General features: G+C 40.7%; 1 protein-coding gene across 6 annotated transcripts in view; it reads right to left on the reverse strand.

Moving 5' to 3' along the window:
• Positions 1-47: 47 nt before the first annotated feature.
• The window catches only part of LOC112573334 (dystrobrevin beta-like), a 73,210-nt gene continuing 51,754 nt past the window's right edge, over positions 48-21,503 (reverse strand). For all 6 annotated transcript variants that reach the window (XM_025253598.1, XM_025253600.1, XM_025253599.1 and 3 more), the window contains 7 exons: positions 20,327-20,412; positions 15,468-15,687; positions 10,368-10,725; positions 7,464-7,514; positions 6,315-6,492; positions 5,859-6,015; positions 48-5,569 (listed from right to left, as the gene is read on the reverse strand). In XM_025253598.1, the coding sequence (XP_025109383.1) occupies positions 5,432-5,569; positions 5,859-6,015; positions 6,315-6,492; positions 7,464-7,514; positions 10,368-10,725; positions 15,468-15,687; positions 20,327-20,412 (1,188 nt within the window). In that variant the 3' untranslated portion in view covers positions 48-5,431. The remainder of the gene's footprint in view (positions 5,570-5,858; positions 6,016-6,314; positions 6,493-7,463; positions 7,515-10,367; positions 10,726-15,467; positions 15,688-20,326; positions 20,413-21,503) is intronic.

Raw genomic sequence — 21,503 nt, forward strand, 5'->3', positions numbered from 1 at the left:
CTGTTTGCAAAATCAAAGACCAGTCAGAAGACCACACAAAATGCCACTAGATTTGGACAATTTATTAGTCATAGCAGGGGGTCCATTTGGGGTAATATTATCTTGGTACCATGGTCTGTACAACACAAAGACATCTGCTTTTTAGAGCATGTATTCTTCACAGCATGCAAAACGCCGCATCACGTTCAAGGCCAACAATGCTTACAGCTCAAAGAACCAGTGCCTCACAGCTAATTTTCCTCTAAATGCTTCTCAAGTTTCACATCTTAAAACCTTCAAACCCTTTCCCCCAACCTTCCTGGCCTCATTTTTCAGTTTCAGAGGTGCAATCTTGGGAAAACAGCAAAATATTTATGCCATAGGGGTGAAGCTGGGAACTTCATGCTGTAGTTTTTGTAAACATTTTTATCAGCTGCTGCACATCTAAATAGCAGTTTCACACTGAAGACTTAAGCTGAAACCTTCAAGCTGACCAAGATTTTTTGAAGTCTGCATTTGTTAGCATTAGTGTGCAGACAGTATGCTAGCAAACTCCTGTGTAACATCTTCCCTCCAAATGAAAGATGTGCATATCCAAAGCTTCATTTAAAAGTTGTCTGCGTTGGTTGTGAGCCCCAGTCTAGGACATCTGCAGTGATGCATAAGCATGGATTTATGGGTGTTGCGAAAATATGGCACATGAAGGGCTAACCAGCCACCAAAACCAATTTTCCTCAACTTTTAATACTGGGCACCCGCATATACACAATCTCTCTCTCTCACACACGCACAGTCATGGGGTGATTATATTCTACCACCAAGGCTGCAGACAAAAGAGCGTTTTCCCCACTGCAGCTTGTGTGGGAGTTTCTTAGCCTCATTCACTTATCGATAATTAACTTTCTGCAAACTTTTAACCATCAGCAAAAGCAGGCACATGGTACAATATTCAAAGATAATTTGAATTTATGCTAAAATAAATAGGAAACGCTGATTTTGCTAGCCACATCAATGTGGTGGTGACAAAATTCTTTTCAGCCACATTTCAATTTTTAAAGAACAGGGAAACCATGCATAAGGCAAAATCAGGTCTCTGGAATGTCTTATGAATTGTCTTCAGTGGTGAAACACCAGCCATCACACACAATGACAACAATGCTGCATAAAATCCCATCATCAAAATGTGACAAAACATGCTGAGCAGTTGTGACAAAATAAGAACAAATGATTTTTTTTTAAAATTAATTTGAAAATAGGCAAGGGTGGATAAGACCTGTAACCCAGCAACTGAAGCTTTGCTGCTGTGTCTCATCAAAATCCCAAATGGCAGAGAATTTGTGGTTGGAAAGGGGATTAAGCAGCTGCAAAAGGAATCCACTCTTTAAAAGAAAAAGTTGAACTGCAAAATCTGATGACACAAGAATATAGAGAAAGACCTGGTTGCCAATATGAATCACTACAATACTGGATGCATGGCTGTGTGTGAAAGAGGGAGAAACCATACAGTGACATCTTTTTGTGGATGTAAAAACCAAAAAGTGACAATTCATGTTAATGGAAATGCCTTCCTAAACGACTGGTAACTGGCTGTTCTGAGGACTTGTTTAGCTATTACAGTGCTTCTTAAAATATTTCAGACCACGGACCACTTTATTAAAGAAGAAAATACAGCAGACCACCAAGGCCTAAAATGTACCGAGAATTTCAATTTTAAATTGCCACATTTGGTTCATTGCAATTCAAAACTAAATGTATTTTTGTGATAGTGTAGTAGTAAGCTTATATAAAATTACATACTTTGCAAAGAACACATAACAATTAAAAATAAGGAAGTGCATTGCGTTACTAAATGTATCGGATGACAGTTAAATGGCGCAATGCTCTCGCTGTGATATAAAGACTTGGTAAGTAAGTGCTTTTTGCGAATGAGCAGTTGGGCACTGATAAAATTAAAAACTCGTGTGAAATCAATACTGGATTAATTATGATTTAAACATCACTTTGCTGACATATGATGACTGTCAGCCGCGGACCACCTGACTTATGCATGCAGCCCACAAGTGGTCCACGGACCACACACTGAGAACCACTGAGCTATTATATAGTGCTTTGGTGACTAGAACGGGGCCTTCTTTCATGCTGAATTTTCACAGTACATGCCATAGCCCCTCGTAGTCAATGCTGTGGTGGCCAGAAAAAGAATTGGCTTATGAATATCAAAGACTAGACTGGTCGTCCTGTACAGGACCTGCTATCGCCCATAATAGGCAAGAGTGGTGGGCCCTGTCAGCTGCTGCGTCTATCCATGTGATCCCCCCAATGACAGGGACGACTGACAGTTCTGAGGACACCACAGTGAAGCAAACTGTTTCCATCTTCTGATATTAAGTCATTCTGCTGCAGTTTATGAAGACTCATAAAAGGTTCACTCCTATACAAGGAACAGCTTTGTTCTTCTGCTTAGCTGTAAACAAGAAATGAGAGTTTGAAGAGAGAAGCATAAGAGAAATGTGTTTCTTTGCCGTAACTTACAATAGTGTTTAGCACTCGCATCTGCAAAGAGGACAAATACCAAAATAATTACTTTAACAAGAGATAGTATTCTTTACAGATTTAAAAAGGGCTATACTGCCTACACAATGCGTTTATGATAAACATTAATTAAGAAAATCCTTATCACAGTTTGGGAATCCACACAATGACAAATGCATTTTGTAAAAACAAAACACTCATACACACTCACACAAAGATGAATTCTTTTTGCCACAGAAAAATTCACACAAAAATAATTTCTAAATTTCAGCATAAACACACCCCCTATGTCACCTTCCACATGAAGTAGCAGTCTACACAAAAGGAATTTCATCCCACTTATCAGCCATGACTGTCTGGAATGTTGTGTGAAATAAAAGCACAGCAACATGGAAACAGACACAGAAAAAAATATCTCATTAATCCAGAACAGCTTTTGCTTCGTCCTTCATGTGATATAACATTTACACACCACACTTGATGCAAAACTGTTAGTCCTTACTGCAGCTCAGAAGATCCTTTTCACTAAGTCCTGCTTGCAATATACACAGAAAGGCATGTCCGAGTGGACAAGATACCTCAGTGTACTATCCAAGGTAGATGGTGATGATGAGCCCAGCAGTATTGCAGTTCTCTTTGTTCTTCATCAGCAGCTACTCTCAATCCTTTTTAGTGAAGCGTTTAATATTGATATTCTCTCCACACATTACAATATTCTTCACCAAACATGATGTTTTTAGTCCGTCAGTGTTAAAATTTGACAACAATACCTAGTTAAAAGATATGATAACATATACTTTAAGAAATCCATCTATTTAACAGACATAATTCTGCCTTCTCCTTGGCAACATTGAGGAAAGACAAAGATAGTGCTGAACACTAATTATAAAGCTTTATAAATTATTTATGTAAAAGCAAAGCATGAAGAACGAGAGAAAATCGTTTTTACAGCTGGGTTATTTCCAAGTATATAGTCTGCATAATACAAAATATTTAGTTGTAGATTGAAGCACTTTTTGTTTGCATATACAAGCCACACCTACTCCTTCATTTGCCAGATTCGCTACAAACCCAGCACACTCAGAGCGGATTGAGCTGCTAATTCACACAAATATATTTGATGGCAATTGGCATACAATGAAATGACCTCTAGATTCAAGAAAAACCCTTCCAAAATAATGCTCGACAAATTAAATTGAGAAAGAAAAGTTTTCCAACAATATATGGAGCAAGACAACAAAGTTGATCTATACTTCCTGATATTAAGGTCAAGAAGTCTTTTCTGGAATTTTGTAAAATACTCAGCAAACATAAAACTACTTGTCCTTCTAATAAAAACCTCTAATGATCTTGGCAATTAGAGTCACAGGTTTTAGGAGACATATAACTACACTTACTTTTGAGGACTGATTATCTCTTATGCAAGATTCCACCATTGAGTTAAATATTAACAATAGCACATGGTACACTAAAAGAATTTAAAGGAAAAAATGTAGTCTCCAAGCAAAACATTTTATAACTAAAACGTACTTGAATCCCTTAAAAAACATCTGTATGTCTTGATTAAAAAATGGCCAGCCGCTTAGACATCAGATATCATTACAAAGATGTAAGTTAAGTCACAAAAAAGGAGAACTTTTTTTTATACATAATACACTCTTTAGTGTTTACACTTCTGTAATGTTACAGCTTTCACCTCTGATACTCGAATGATAACTCGAATGCCATATGCAATGGAGATAATGGAAAGATCTTCCACACAGCTGTCAACAAAAAAAATAAACAAACATGTAACCCTTCAAACAAACTGGACATAGATTTTAAAACTAAGTCTCAGGGGTTCGGCGGAGCCTCCGCCACGGAAGTCAAGACACACCCGCAATTCGTGATGACACTAAAGAAGGGTTCGGTCAATTCGTGATGACACTAAAGAAGGGTTCGGTGACTGCGCATATGAAACTTGTGGGTTCGGTACCTCAAAAAAGGTTAAGAACCACTGATCTACACAAACTACCAAAGCTAAGAAAATGACCTTTTCAATTATACTTATTCTTGTGATGTTCTGCCTAAAAAAGGAAAGAGAAAAAAAATTTCCCTGTTGAGCAAATGCCTGGCACATGTTCATTGTCTACAAAACTCTTTTACTCTCTGATAACATCTTTTCTATACGTTTTCAAATGAACGATGAAAATAAAAGCATACTTGCTGAAAAAATTATCAAAGGTGAAAAGCCCTGAGGCTCAAATTTGAAAAACTGTGGTGGAGATAAAGTATACTGATCTATGAAGTAGAATTATTGATTAACAAGCTGTCATTCATGTCACATTATCTCTCAGCAGCTGATAAACCAAATCACACACTACAGGCTCAAGATAGAATCTACTTTCTACATTCCACCTTATTTCCAGATATATACTCCTTAGCGTCAATTTCTGGAACATGATCCAGGCAGCTAAGAAATATGGGTGCTAAAGGACAACATAGAAAAAGAAACATGTCAAGAAACAAGTAGCTTAATGAAATCTCTATTTATTTCTTAAACAGATAGTGAAAGAAGAAAACATGGAAATATCTTTGCATGGTCGTCTTCCACCTATCTCATGATAAAACTCTTAATTCGTGATTTCATGCCAAGCATGTCTTCTCTCTTAAAATCCAGGAAATGAAATGCTCAGTGGCAGTCAAAGGATATGCAGTTTTCAAAGTACATCACTGTTTTAGCACATAGGAAGGCAAGCCCTTCTCAACGTCTCCTGTAATGATGGTTGAACTCAAAGGTCAGATGAGAAAGAAGCACTTCTTTACACCATTTACAAGAAATTCCATCATTCCTTTCACTGTGATGTACTGATGCTGATGTAAGCAAAATTGTAAGTCTGAAGTGTATTTTATCAAAGATTTTATGGAGATGTCCTGCTTGTCATCGATTGACCCAGCGCTGTGTTGACTCCTCCCAGTCTGTGTTGCCCCCATCTTCCTCGTCAGTTCGGATAAAGGATTCCTCGTCTGTCTGGAGATAACTTTCTTCATCTGTTGTGTATCTACTGTTTGTCATTTCCTGAAAAACATCAAGGACACTATTTATTAACTAGGGCATTTTAATGTATGCTGAGTTTTAAAGTACATATAAAGCAGCAAATGTACAAACCAACCATTGCCAAATCGGATTAAAAATTGTATTGATGCAAACTAAAACCTCTGCAAGTTGTGCTGTGCACTGTGTTTGACAGTATGTTAAATTTATCATCCCCTCTTTACCAAAGAAGAAAATGTTCTGCTGTTTGGACTTACAAAATACCTTTGACAGTCACATAAAAATATTCTCCACATTGTCATAACAGCCATACCTTGGGATTTCCATCATAAAGTTCTGCTTCCTCATCTGTCTTAAAACTAACACTCTGTTCTTCATCTGTTCTTACGTATGATTCTGCATCATCAGTTGCCAGAACGCTTTCGTCGTCTGTGCGGACATAAGATTCTGCATCATCCATGGCTGTGCATCTGCATAAAAGACCAATTATTCATCATACACTGTGGTATCATGATTCAAGGTAGCTGCATTAAAGTCAAAGGTCAAAGTCCCATGACCAAATACCATGGAGGCAGTGTCATGGTGGTGGCAGGGGACTCACCGGCAAGCTTTGTGAAAATATTACACGTCATGACAATAGCCTTACAACAAATGAATTCTGTAATGGCAGTCAACAGGAACAGGTTCACACAATTCCTATGGCATGGTATTTTTATTGTTTGTGTTTACTGCAACCTGACACCAAATGAAAGCCAATGCCGCAACTCACCCATCCTGCTCATTGTCACTAGTAGTTTGGCTGGATGTGCCACTGCGCTGTCGCCGAGCACGTAGCTGTGCCAAAAAGTCAGACTCCTGCTTCAGTCGCCATTGCAGGTCATCCCGCCAAGACTCAACTTCATCAGTGCCACAAGATCTCAAAAGAGTATCATCTTCAAATTTCAGATCTTGCAACAAGAAAAAGACAGATGTCTCATAGGTATGTTTTACGGCATCCCCTCTCTCTACCCTCACCTTCCTCCTTCAAACATTTTCGATTTCTTAGGTTCAAAAATATTTGTCAATGCAAGAACTGAAATGTCTTCCATTAAAGCTTACAAAATATGACCATGTACAAAATATTCTCTCTAAAAATTTGTTAGAGCAAAAAAGGTTTTCTCCTAAAGAGCTAAGCAGCAAAACTAAACCCAAAAGTGCAGCAGCAGTCCTCATGATTGCTTCTAATGGGTTTCCTGTTTTGCAACACCATGACATTTTTAGTGGAAAATATTGCTCTGAAAGCAAAGTTCAATTCCAGTAAATTTAAGACTTCACATAAATAAACAGCGGGAGACATCATTTTTCTGTCAAATGCACTTCCTGATGACAGCAAATGGATGTAATCTTCCTTCAAGCCAGGCCCAGCCCACATCTAGAGACTGTCTGAATTTTTTTTATTTAATCATAACACTTGTTTAGTTTTCTTAGAATTTTGAATATTAAAACATTAAAATATGATAAAAAAGCTCTATAATAAGACTTATTAGATATTATGTGGGTATGCAAGCATGTATTTGCTATTGTAACTGCTATGTATATATAAGTCTATATAAATGTATGGCAGGAGCACATTTTTGATGAACAGATATGCACACCTTCATGTACAAGGTCTTCCTTTTGCCTGGTCAAAGGATGCAATAATAAAACACTTATCACCAATACACTGAAGTTCTGGATCCTGGTATCATTTTTGGGCAAACTGATTTCACTCTGGATGCAACATCTGGTCACATGGCTCGCCATTGAGAGAGTAGTCTAAGATTCTCCCCTTCAAAACCAAAACCCTTACCCTTTTCAACCACCTACCTCCCAACAACAAAAAAATCATTTAGGTGGAAGCAACCTTCTGGCAAAGCAAGCAACTGATGAAGATACACACCTGCCATTTGTCCATTTAAGTGATCGTCTTCATTGTCACTTCCACTGTTCTCTGAAACAAAAAGAAAGGAAAGAGTGCAAGATCATGCTAGACTTTACCCAAGAATACATGCTATCAATGAGCAATCTTAAATGCATTTGTGTGTGTGTGTGTGCATGTTGACAAGATTAGATACTCAGGTCAGATCCTCTGGAATTTTCAAATATTTTGTCAATAATATTCCCATTCTACTCTCCTATTCACATTTTCCTGCAACTTAGTTGCTAACTTCAAAAAACTGTAATGTAGCATCCTTCCGAACTATTTATTCAAACATTAACTCTTATCCTTCTTCTCCAATCTCTCCACCTTCAGCTTGACAAATGGTTTCTGGGATAACACAAATGGGGCGGAGTGTACCCAGCACATGAGCTTTCTCTACACATGATAGCAATGTCTACTGACAAATGACAGTAATGTCTCTGAAGTGTAGAGAAGTTGCCAATGATGCATAATAAACATGGCATGCAAGTCAGCAACATCTAATAAACAACAGTATGCATGTCAGTAATTCTAATAAACAGAATTCTTGTCAGTAATGTCTGACTTCTAAGCTGCTAAAGTCTGCTGATCAATGGCGGTGCTGCTGAACTGTGAATGACAATACTCTATGTATGACAATGCTCTGGGAGGTGAGGGCGGGTCAACCCTCATCTTGGCAGTTTGCCTGATCAACAGGATGGCCGTATAAACCATGACAAAAAGCTTCAGCGGCTCACAGTGCTGCTGCTATTATAATATGGAGCATAGCTATATGCTGACAAACGCTATTTATTTAAAAAAATTTTGACAGGTTCTCCCCAACCTTAATTCATATTTATCCTGCAATCTCTATTCTTCTTTATGATAGTAAAGGTAAAACATCTCACTCTTGTTATATCTCTTTTCTTTAATGCATGCTTAAGCACCTATGTGCTCAGTCGTTTCTCTCATATACAACACTTTACTCAGACAATTCTCATACACAGATGTTCAGAAGCATATATATACATATACTATACATATACTATATAAACCTCAACACACAAAATTTTGTGCCCTCCTGACTTTTAGTACTTCTTTATTCTTGAGATTTCCTCACAGACTTGGATTTCCACATTCCCTCTAAACTAGGAGAAGGAGATATGTGTATGTGTAAGAGAGAGAAAGTAGAAAGTGTGAGAGAGAAAGGTCTATCACCATATTACTGCTAATGAGCAGATTTCCGGCTGTAAAACCTAGTAAAGAATGAACTGCCATGAAAAGTATATAAGTGGGAGTCTTTCTAGCTTGACGTCAGTTATCTCTCCGGAGTTAGTAAAGATTAACATTTGCAGTGGGGAATATGCCAATTCGGTCATGAAAATCTTTCAAAATCCATTCTGGCGAGATGTGATGAAGCATTATAAAAAATTTTATTAGCAAGTGCATTTCAATGTGTAGTGAAGAATTTCTTTGGGAGCACATTCACTTTAATGGTAATAATATTAGAGACAGAAAAGTTGTATATATTAAGAAATGGTTGGATGCAAAAGTTATAAAAATAGGGGACCTCACTAATATTAATGAAATGTTTCTCTTGATGAATTCTACATTAGGTATCCTGCCCTAACCAGCACAGACTGTCTACATAGGTCTGGTACAGTCCATAAAACAATATCAAAACAAATGTAATTGCCTGCTAGTCTCTCAGAATGAAATTCTTAATAGGAGATGGGAAAAATCCTTCAAGTGGGTCCATCGGCACTGAGAAAATGGGAAGCTGAGTTTAAAGAATTTAACTGGGCTTGATATATTTCACAAGCCCTTCTTTACTACTATAGACACCCAAATGATATGGTTTAAGAAAGAATTTTACACTGGATCCTACCCACAAGTTTATTCTTTTTTAAATGTAAACTCAATACAATTTCTTTTTGTTGTTTCTGTAAACAAGACAATGAAACCATTAAACACATATTCTGGTGCTGTCCATTCAGTAAAGACTTTTGGGTCCAACTATGGAATCTGTTACATAATCAGAACCATATATGCACCTCCTTCCCCCAACAACTGGCAGCAGGTCATCTACTGCAATCTGTCAGAAATGCAACACCTAGTGGTCAGAATGCATTAAAATAACTTTCCCTAACTCTAAAGGGCATTTCATGCAAATCAAGGTTTACACTCCTATAAAAGCTGATTTCATGACAGCTGAAAGCCACAAGGTAATGTGCCTTTCTGTGTAAATGCCTGCTTCCATCACCAGTGATGTCTGAGCCCTGTTCCAGCCACAGGCAGCTGGTTAATAATAGCCCTTTACAATGTTCCCACACAAAGGAACTATTCCAGGCTTTCTATGTTGGTTTAATCAATACACCGTGTGACATGTCTCCTAAACAGGGTAAGCTTCACCTCCTTATACAAGCCTACATTGAGTGACTTTTATATTTGTATTTACTTTCTTTGTTCGCCCACTGTCCCTTCCTTCTCCCGCAAACACGAAACTGCTACAGTCAGCGTTTACATGCAATAACAAAATTATCTGATAACAAAGAAAACTAATTTTATCTGTCTTATACAATATGCTAGAAAGATGAATGCGACTACAACATAATTAACTCTTAACAGCTCAGAGTTTCTTGATTTTTATGCTGAGTATGCATGAATTTTCAACTATCAGTGTTTTACTGAACTGTAAAATATTAACTAAGATCATCAACAACAATATCCCAAATAATGTAAACTCAGTATGAAGAAATACCTATAACAGTATGAGAGAGAGAATGTGTTAATACTAATAAAATGTATTTTCATCATTAGACTAATTTAATATAAAACAAATTTGTTGGATGTGAAGTATAGAGTATAAAGTTTCTATTTTTGTTTTTGTCTGTGTACACTTACCAGAATTTAGCTCTTTCACCAGTGAAGACATTGCATTGGTAACAGAATCAGCAGCCACTAACAAATCATTTCGCAGACTCCGCGTGTGAGCTGCTGAGAGTGATGGGCCTTGGAATGCCTGCCGAACATCTCCCCCAACCCCTGTCAGCGAGGTTTCCAGCGGGGTTCCTGGTGTGCTCGATGACGCCCCAGCTGCTCCAACCCCGACCACTGGGCTCGGTCCTAGACTGGGAATAACTGCACCAGAACTGCGAAGACTGGGCTGAGCTCCCATAGCAGCCGAGGCAAAGGTTGGCGAGAGTCCTGACCTTGACCTGGGTGAACTATTGGGTGTAGATCGTGGAGAAGTTGGGTGATTCTGAAAAAGTGGTGGAGTGGGGTAGGGATGGTGAAAAAAACAAAATATCAACGAAATGCCAAAGATGACAGATATGTAGAGTTCTCCCGGTAAATCTTTTAATCATGCAATAGGCTTAGCAGCATCTGTAAAATCCCTTTCTGTTCTCATGTCATGTATGTGTGTGCGACAGACAGACAAAGATGCTTGCATAAAACATACATATGACTGCATACAAATAAGCGTGTGCATCCAGAAGGGAAAAAGAAACTAGCATTATGAGGTCAGGCATATAGTCTGCCATAGGGGAGAAAACCCTGCAACAAAGCCAGATTTATGATAGCCACTAGGTTCTCTTATCAGCTAACTGCATAAAAGTGCTAGTGCAACTTGTTGCCATGGTTTTTCCTGGTAGAGTCAACAGCATGTTGATACAATTAACCATGCATGACAGGCAAACAATTATATGATTAGTGAATGCAATCAGGCTGCATTTCTCTTTTTCCTTTAAACGAAAGAAGTATACTCTCTCTTTCTCTTATAAGGGGATAATATTGAAAGAGAGTGAGTGTGTGTGAGAGAGAATGAGCGAGAGTGGGAGAGAGCTGATTGCGATATGGTTATCCTAATTCAAAGCCTCCAATCTCCTGGCTTCCATTTTGTAGCCCATGGCAACGGATCCTCTCACAAGCCCAGACCAAATGGGGAGACAATTTGCTCCTAATGAAAGGCAGTGCTTATCTCCACATTCCACCATGGCATAAGAAACATATACATCATAGGCATTCTCCAACAGAACCTCTGCAGAATACACAAAACTGCTGCGAATTTGCAAAAATGCCTCAGCTAGACATCTTCTACCACAAAGTTTGAAAACAATGCCCCTGAATTTATAAAAGACACAATCACGACTATTTATTTTCTTTACAGACCCCGTAGATAGGTCGTAATCATGGAACTCCATCTGATGATTTTATGACATTAAAAATAACTTCTCATCCAAACACTTTTCTACTCAGCGTCCATTCATCTGCCACATGTCTTATACACACTCCTGCCTATCATCAGACTATGGAATTAGTGACATTAGCCAGAATAAAAATAAAAGACCTAGAAAAACAGATATTCTGCTAGCTATTGTTTAAACAAGAATCCTCATGTCCTTATCTCCATAGTACACTCTCCATTTCACTGACCTCCCTCCTCTGGAATTATGACTCTTTTATGACGAGCTGTTTGGTCATGGGTGAAGATAACCCATCCAATCATAAATCTCTGTAGCTTGGGAATTTTTCTATATATTTTTTTTTCAATCTTGCCAAAAGGGCACGTGGCATTCTGTACATTTCAACCAATGATTTCAAACAGCAGCATGCATGAGACAACTATGGAAGTGTCATGACACACAATAATCACATGACCTTTACTTTAAAATGCGTTGTTACCATAATGTAAAACAACTGTGATAAAATTAATACATGTTCCATACCAAATACATAACTATTGTTTGGGTATTTCTCTGTGATTTTTTTTTTTCTGATGTTGTTTTCGATGGTTAAGATCTTTTACATAATTAACTGCAAACATTTTTGAAGCTTCATTGGTAACTACAGCTTCAGACAATGGACTGGCTTTAGTGTTCACCTATCACTGTCAAGTATTAGTATTTCCACAAATAGGCAACAGTTGTTAGCACTGCCACACTGGTGATCTGCAAACTATGTTCCACTCCAGCAAATTCCTCCTTTTTCTAGTGCCTTATTATCTTGGTTTCCTCTATGTTTGATGTCTGAGAGTTTCCATGTCTGGAGCTTACACAATGGTCAAGTCCCTGATGAGCTGCATATCCAATGTTTCCGGTAGGCTGCCAGCTGTAAACTAATTTTCTATCACGTAAAAGTATTTAATGGGAGGCAATCTGGTGCAAACTATTACATGATCAAACTTTTTTCAGAAGAGATTTACTGCAACTTGCCATTTTCTGATACAGTCACTCAACCTTTCTTTTGATACTGGAAATCTGCCATCCAAATAGAAGCATAAAAGCTGAGGCAGAAGTTAGTATACTCCATGAATGTTTGAGGGATCACAGATAGAGACTGGATGTGAACTAGCCTAAATGGAAACTGTGTACTGGAAGCAAAATGACTCTTCAAAGTGTTGTACTTTGTTCCAAGATAATGCAACCACAGGGGCTGTCAGATACCTTCAGCTCATGCTTGCAGCCTTAGACTGTCAGTATGTTGCTATCACTCTCTGTGACCGAGTACATCTCCAGTACAAATAAATATCACACAACTTTTGGATTGGAGTTACAAAGGCAGTCTCTGTGACCAGATAATGGCAGAGCAATGTGCATTTTTGATGAACAGTTCTGTCATCTTTTTTCTGGGTTATTTACTCTGGAATACTCATGGGAAGCATGCACATTCCTCCTCTGGATTAACCCCTGCAACTCTGGTACTCTGTCTTTCACACACCAGTCTCATACTGACTACATGCCAATCGCACATTTACTGCCATTCAAGTCTCAACAACATGCCAGTTTTCACACTGACCAGGTGCCAGTCATCTACCACATGCCTGCTGTAAGTTTCAGCTTAAGACATGCTGTAACACTGGCAGGAAAATTGATTCCTTGACCAATTTTTACTTTTTATTTTAATTGGAAATCTTATTTAAATGGGAATCAGGTCACAAAGTATGCAACCTCTGAGAAACACCTTATCCATGTAAAACACACACACACAACTGATAAACATCTACTAGACAGAACCTGTGAGCACACTATAATAGAAGATGATAAAGCCACCACTCCTATTGTCATATAAACCAGCATGGAATATGAACAGTGACTAGCTCTACAGTTCTAAAATCAAAGAACACACACACACAGATTTGCGATCCTCATATAGCTTAAGGATATCCATAAATCAGATTAAGCCCCGTCCTATCACCTGCCTAGTTGACTGGTCCTGCATACAACTCCTATCCCCTTACCTACAAACTGGAAACTGCTTGTATTGTTTACAGACCTTGCCTGCTATCCTTTTTCTTTAAAAGGCGGAGGGTGGAATGTGATTGCAAAATGCTGGTAAGTTTTTTTTTTTAAAAGAGCTCCCGTTAATATTGTGAGAGTGGACTGATGACATCAGTCGTGGAACTGGTGAGGATATTCACCTGCACGCACCTTGCCACTTCCCCTGAAAGCACGATATCAGGAGCATGTGGCCAGGCACCCCTTCCCCAGCCTCTGTTAACAGCAACTCCGCCATTCTATCTCCCCCAATCCCACTCAGAGAATAGGTCTGGCAGTGCACGCCATACCTTCTCCTTGTGGGGTTTTGTTTGTGCAGTAATTCTGTCCTCAACACTATGTCCCTCCCACTTCCACCCCTACCCGCCGTGCGTTATTTTTGCGGGTAACTGATGGGACACGGAAATGGTTTCCCCCTCCCTCCCGCCATCCCTGATTAAGCACGTGCTAAAGACTGCCCAAAGGGACGCTGGCCTGGGCACTCTCCCTTACCCCGATTCCCCCATCACAAGCGACAACTGGCGACGATAGGGATGGGGTTGTTGGGGAACTATGACAGGATCTTATTGGCGCCCAGAACGAAAGCGAAGGCCCCATGGTTAACTCCTAGCTCAACCGAGAAGGTAGCTGACTGCTACATTCGTTAGCCATGCAGCCATCGCCTAGCGACGTGCTGTCCTCTGTGGACAGGCCAGACCTTGGCGGCGGTTACCAAGGCGCCGTGGAGACACGCTCTCGTCCGCTACCTCCTGCAAACGGCCCCACCCCACACCCCACACCTCCGTGCTGTTCACAAAAGGGTTTCTCTCAGCACTGCCCAGTCTTCCCTACAAATAACACCAAGAACTGCCCCTACAATGTGGTTTACAATGCGTTGGGGGATGGATGGAAAGGGGTGGAGGGCGTTTCCTGTCTTACAATTCATATCTAGCGCAGATTTCCATCTCCCCACAACATCCTTTCATCACAGTTCTGGCGCCACAGCTTCCACCCTCGATGACTTGTAACTATAAGGACGACTTTCAGGTCTAACCGTCAGGAGGAGGGAAGGCTGGATGTTATGTTGACCTCGACTTTTTTTTCCCCCTGCTGTTCGTTTTTCTCCGATCTCTCTCGCAGAGCGGACGCGCTATTATTCCCAGCTTCCTTTTGTTTTTCAAACAATTTTAAAGCACTACTTTCGTGTGGCGGGTTCTTGCCGCCATTGCGTTACGATTTCTACCCCAAGACCATGCTGAGGGTTCAGCTGCCGCTCTGTCTAGACTCTACACTCTAGAGCAGGGTTTTTCCAAGGGATGCCGGACTAATATAGGTTTTATCCAATACTGTAGGGTCTTCTTAACCAGACACGTTATGCGACGATTTTTTTTAAAAGGTCAACATAACCCCCCGAAAAAAAATTTATAAAAGTTATTGCCCTTGAATGATCGAAGGCGCTGCATTTCTGACCTCTGCACTCGCCACGCGCCCTTACCGAGTACAAAGTTTACCGTTGCGCCCTCACCGTTGGCTGTCCCGAACTACAATTGTAATTATCAGCTTTGTTGTATGTCAACCTATTAGTAGTCTTAAGTACGCCCAGAATACAGCTCGCCTAGACACAGGCAAATGGGCTATAATTTCTATTAATATGATGATGATGATGATGATGATGATGATATTTCTAACGGGACCTTGCACGGTTTCTCACTTCCACTCGCCAACTTATCAGCAAACTGTGGCTAACCTTGAGCAGCTTCATAAGGCCCTCCAGCTGCACCATGAGGTCCTTGCGACTCTCCTGCAATGCCGACATCCTCGACTCCAGCTCGTCCTTCCGCTGTCGCAGCAGACGCAGCTCGGCCAGCAAAGTCGGGTTGTAGGTCGTGGTGGTGGTGGTGGCGCTGCTCTCATTGGCGTAGGCTTCCTGCTCCAGGCGCAGACGCTGAATTTCTCGCATGATCTCCCTGTCAACAAACCATCGGCCCGGCGCTATGTTCAGATACATACATTCAGCTTTGTGGACTCAGACACAGGGCCTCAACCACAAGTTTCCACCACCCATCCCACTTCGTTAGACCTTAGAGCTTAAATACTGTATAAATACATTTTCCGATACTGGCAAATCAACGCATTTTTTATTTAACTTTCTTAGTTTCTCATAAACTCTTTATAATTATTCATAATATATAATTCTGAACTAAAGTAAACACCAACGCTTGAGTTATGTCTATACTATATACATATAGACTTATTAAAAAAGTGAAAGCAATGGTTGTAAGCAAAGCATTCATCATTACGTAAGCACGGTTGTTACATACAATATGACAAATACTGCTAAAATTCGAAATCATCTACTGCTACACGCGAATAATCGGTTAGTTTAGCACAAATAAATAAACTGGACATGCTCTGACTATGTATTTAACACCTTTCTAAAAATTCCGCCTCGTGTTGCACCGAAGCTGGAGGCAGTAAAGGCAGCTTGTAGAACTATTTTTCACACTACACTCTGCACACTTGTACTCTCAAAACAACCTTTTAAAAGGGCATAAAATCACCTGCGACTGAACGCAAGCATCTGAATTTTCACTAGTCAATACCCTCAAGGTAACTTGATAGGCTGATGGGTCGTTGTATGGACTTTTCCTTTGTTCCCCGATTATTGACACTTTCCTAGCAATAATTAGATTCAATTATATCCATTAATTGAAAGTTGATGATTTTAAACATTTACGCAGACAGTAAGTTCAAACCAGTCGGAGGCCTCATTCTACATTCTAATATAATAATCTAAATATAACAACATGCGAAAGAGTTTTAATGAATAAAAGAGTTCGCACGAAAAAAAAATCTTTTTTGAACGTAGTCAGTCGATTTTAAGAAGAAGTCTTTAAAAAGATGAGCACAGGACACACAAAAACTACTAAGGCCCCACGTCATGGCCATGCCAAGGTCACGTGTTCTCGCGCCGGGGGTCACGTGCTCTCTCGCCAGGGTTCACGTGCAAGTTCACGAGCCCACGCTGACAAGGGTGTCGACAGCGAACATGAAGTCGCCTTCATTAAAATAAGATTGCTTAGCAGGAAGAGCAAATCGTCAATGAACGGCCATTTGTTGCAGAACCGTCAAGTTCCCCGAGATGTGCAACCCTTTTCTTCCCTTCCAGCTCTCGACTGCTGACCCCTGCGCAGCATGGGAGGGGAGGAGGAGAGGAGAAGGCGGAAGCTCAGCAACAAAACTAGCCAAAGAAAACTGAGGAGGAAAATTCAAAAAACAAGCACGAAGGGGGCTGACCTTTCTTCTGCAAGTGCACGCGCGTGCGTACAAAAACCGCCAACATGCAGCACAATCAAATTCCTATGACCATCCATAGAGAAATCGCTCCTGCAAACTGGCAGATTCAATTTCCAATCAACGACACGACGGAAGCAGACACCTCTCCCCCCCAACCCCTCCACAACCCCGCTCTCAACGACCAACCCTCCCCAGATGCAGGATTTCCAGTCGGCGAGGCATGTCTTTTCAAAGCCAGAGCAGCAGTCATTCAAGCGAAAAAGCATTGGAACTAAGTGGACCAGAGAACTAATCTCCTGCGAGAAATCTCTACCTTCTAAATACCCTTTCCCTCGTAAAACGAATAATTGCACTCTCTTTTTTTGTCATTTATATTTTTTTAAGAACAAGACGACAAGGTAATTTGTTTTCTTTCTCCCTCCCTCCTTCTCATACCCATCTGCGTCGTGGATATTACAAATCTCTAGTAAAAAGTGTGTGTGTGTGCGCACGCGTTTAGGCTTTCATGTAAATGTGTAAACGTCTCTACCTGCTCAACATATCATAAGTGCATGTTCGGACAAACTCTCTCTCTCACACACACACAGTGAGAGGAGAGAGACAGCACTGATTACCCTCAGTTTAAGAGCAAGTCCAGCATAAAAATAAAGAGCCAGCAAGCCATTTACCTGCAGTGTTGAAATCAAAGCTGCCGAAACGCTTTGATTTGGAGTGTACTTGCCGAGGAACAAAGACCCATTAAAAGCAGCCTTGAAACGCATTGTAATCGTGAAATCTACACCAAGAAAAACAGTCGGCTGAACACTGATGTCAGTGAACATCGTTCACACTATACCCACCCTGACTTTGGGATCGATGACGCAGAGATCCCTATTGGATAAACCGGAGGTAACTGGCTACCCCTGAAGGTCTCTTTATCTTTGATACATGGTTACTGCTCCAGACAAGAAACAACAAATGTGGGTTGGTTTTTACACCGTGCCAGCAGCTAAGACTATATATCAAGGAGAAAGAAGGTTAAACTACGTTGAAAGGGTGAAAAACAAGACTCTCCGGTGCCACCACCACAAAAAAGGGAATAAACCCCTAAATGTGTAGCTGCTACCCTGATGTGTGCAGAAACGACTGGCCCACAGCAAGGGCTCTCATGACAGCAGATTCAACCCCCAAAAGCCATGAGTAGATTTCTGTCTCTGGACTCAGATAACTCATCTGCATTTTAATACAGAAGCTTGGACATGGATGTGGGGGCACACTAGCATGTCCAGCGCACTTTGTCCATCCGTCGTTTAGTGTGGATATAAAGGCAATCACTTATACATACATATAGACATATCTGAACGAGTTTCCTGCAGGAATTTTTTTTTTCCTCGAGCTATGACTTGGGAATTACCATGATGTGCATTACTTATACAATAAACGACGGATTTTCTCTCCCTTCCATTCTGTCTCTCAGCCTCCCTTCAGCTTTCAAACGCCAAACAGGTCACATCACACTCGACCCGCCGGGAACAAGAACCCCAAACAATCCCACCAAAAAAAGCATCGTGAGACTTTTTATGGTCAGCACAGGCTGCAGCTTTCACAAGAGCGAGGAAGACGGAGCAACTGTTGACGTGAGCAGCGATCACTGTCGTCAAACAGTCCGCACTATGTCAAGAGGCGAGCAGCAGGCTCTGCATGCCGGCCACCAAGATGACGACACTGCCCTTCCCTCCTGCGTCGACAGACCATGTGTCTGGCCGGACACGGTCACGTGCTCCCGTAGCATACATGCGCGCGCATATCAGATGTGACAATCACAAGTATGAAAGGTTTCGCAAAACAATCCTCGCTAGGTTTGTTTTTTTTTCATTAAAAATGGGAGGCAGAATCTCACAGGCAGGTACAAACTGTCGCCAGAAGTCCTTCACGGAAGCAGGTGCGTGCTTACTTATGAATATGCATATAAGCAAACTGGAATTACACACAAATGCACGCAGGTTCCAACACTCAAGCAACACTCCTTTATCCGTATAAATATGTATATGCATGCTAATATACACGTGTACATGCATACACACATACACGAATCTACACACACGCATTTAAATAGGCGCGCGTGCACTTACACAAGGAAACGCACACGCGTGCATACCTGTTGGTTTCTGGCCAAGTATTGGTCTAAAGAACATTAATATCGGGGCGCGCAGCAAGCCTCACGATGCGCATCGAAACAACAGTTTCCATAAATAAATAATCTGCATCTGTGAAAAAATATACCATGGACATGCTAAAATCATTACCAACATTTTACTTGATCGCTGTTTGATGTCATTAATCTACTAATGCACTTTAAAAAAAATAGCGCAGCAGCCACGATCTGAAAAGAAATTCACGCTACGTGGTGATTGTGGTGGTAGTGGTGGTGGTAGTGGTGGTGTGTAGAGGGAGGACTGAGCGTGGTCGCCCGGGCGTGAGGGGTGAGTTTGCCTCACTCACGCCACTTGTACACACGATACTGCTATAAAAACGACTTCGCCAACCTATGACAGTTTCTTTGATGTCATACAAACCCACAAATTCATAATTTTATATCACGTTATCCGATAAGATACATACCCACACAATAATTATAGTTCACTTTCCTTGGTGTAATACTTGCCCACACAAATTAAAACACGCCCGTCCATTACATTGGAAACAGCAAGCGCAATGTGATGACCGAAAAACAACAACAAAAAACAGCTAAACGGAAAGGAATGTTTTAAAAATATTAAAAAAAGACAATGGAAAATCTCGGTGGAGGATTGGGAAGGGCTAGAGAAAAATCGATGGACCAGGTTTAAGACTTCGGTGAAAGAATGACAAGCGGACAAAGAATTGGTAGGGTGGAGGGCGCCAAAGGTCAAAGAAATAACAGTGGCCAGATTCTGGAGATCGCAAAGAGGCTGACATGCGACACAGCGGCGTCTCAAGGATGGGTTTAGAGGAAGAAGACAAACAAACAAAAAAAAAAAACAGGGAAGAAGACGCGGCAGAAGAAAGCGACGAAGACGGAGAAGGAGAAGAGTGAAAGGATCGGAGAAGGGTTGCATGTTAGGTCTTAAGTCGGACTTGATTTTAAGCCCAAATTTTTCGACTTCTGACCACCTTCTCTGGCTTGAGTGCATGTAAGGTCTTGAAAATGAGACTTAAGCCGCCAGTCTTAGAGGGAAAGTCGACAAGCTCAGAACACTTAAAACCGGTGACTTAAGACTTACTTTCTAGACCTCACCTCAACCCTTGAGGTCAGGGTGACACTATGGTGATGGGAAATGTACAACTTACCTGTTCTTAGCCTCCAGTTGCGCCACCAGGTCTCTTTGCGCTCTGCTGGAATCCAGATTGAAATGAAGCTCCGTCGGGCTGCGGGACTGCACATAAAAAACCATCAAACCATTCCTTATTATCTTCTGATGATCTGTGCAATTCTGGTTTCGAAAATCTTTTAAAAGTACTTTGATTTGTGCTGATAGCAACAGTTGCTTGTTTATTCTTAATCGCACGACAAAAGCTAATCGTCGCTAATAGAAGTTGTAAAAAAAAAAAGAGATATCAAAGCTGCAACGAGTTTCTCGATCATTTAGCGAACAATTCAGTGCTGCAGATCACACTCCAGCATTACGAGGGATGAGTTTGCTCTGGGTACAAATAACCGCAAAAGGTGAACTGCATCCACCCACGAGCTTGTCTGCGTGCATGCATGTGAATCAGTGTTTCTGCGAGTTTGTATGCAAAGCCTGCATGTCTTTGCGCTGTTTTCATGTGTATTTTTTTTTTTTTTTTGTCCACAATACATTCCTCCTTCTTTCTCTTCTAAATGTGCTGTAAAAAATTAAACTGCTTTGAAAATGTTTTCAATCTAGATTTAGAATCAACGCCATTGCAAAGTCGCCTCACCCACTTTGTCCAGTAACTGGAAAACGGATCCGGGCGTCTGGTACGTGATGCCTGCTAATAAAGGCGATAATATATCTAATTTTGGTGACAACAAGAGCCTGAATTAGATAGCTACTTAATTAAGTATTTAAAGCGGAATCAAATTCAATGCTGTGCAGCCTGGAAAATGTCCTTCTAGAGTGATGTCCCTTCTCTCTAGAGTGATGTCCCTTCTCTCTAGAGTGATGTCCCTTCGCCTTACGGGCTTGAAGGCGACTACAGTGTTCCCTCGCTACTTCGCGGTTCACATATCGCGGATTCACTACTTCGCGGTTTTTTTTGAGTGAAGTATCGATCGATACTTCCGCGCTGGGAATTATCGTTCTACAACATACCATAGATACTTCAACAGGAAAAAGACGAAAAATGAAGCTGTATTAGTATTTCTATTAAAATACCATAATTATTTTGTAGATAGAAAGAAATAAATAATTGTGTAACAGAAATCCATTGCTATGCGTAAGCGACGAGCCATGATTGTTATCTCCCATCTCGCAGCCAGTTCGCATCAGTTTTTTGGGGTTTC

Source organism: Pomacea canaliculata, linkage group LG10, assembly GCF_003073045.1.
Source record: "Pomacea canaliculata isolate SZHN2017 linkage group LG10, ASM307304v1, whole genome shotgun sequence".
Taxonomy (NCBI): Eukaryota; Metazoa; Mollusca; class Gastropoda; order Architaenioglossa; family Ampullariidae; genus Pomacea; species Pomacea canaliculata.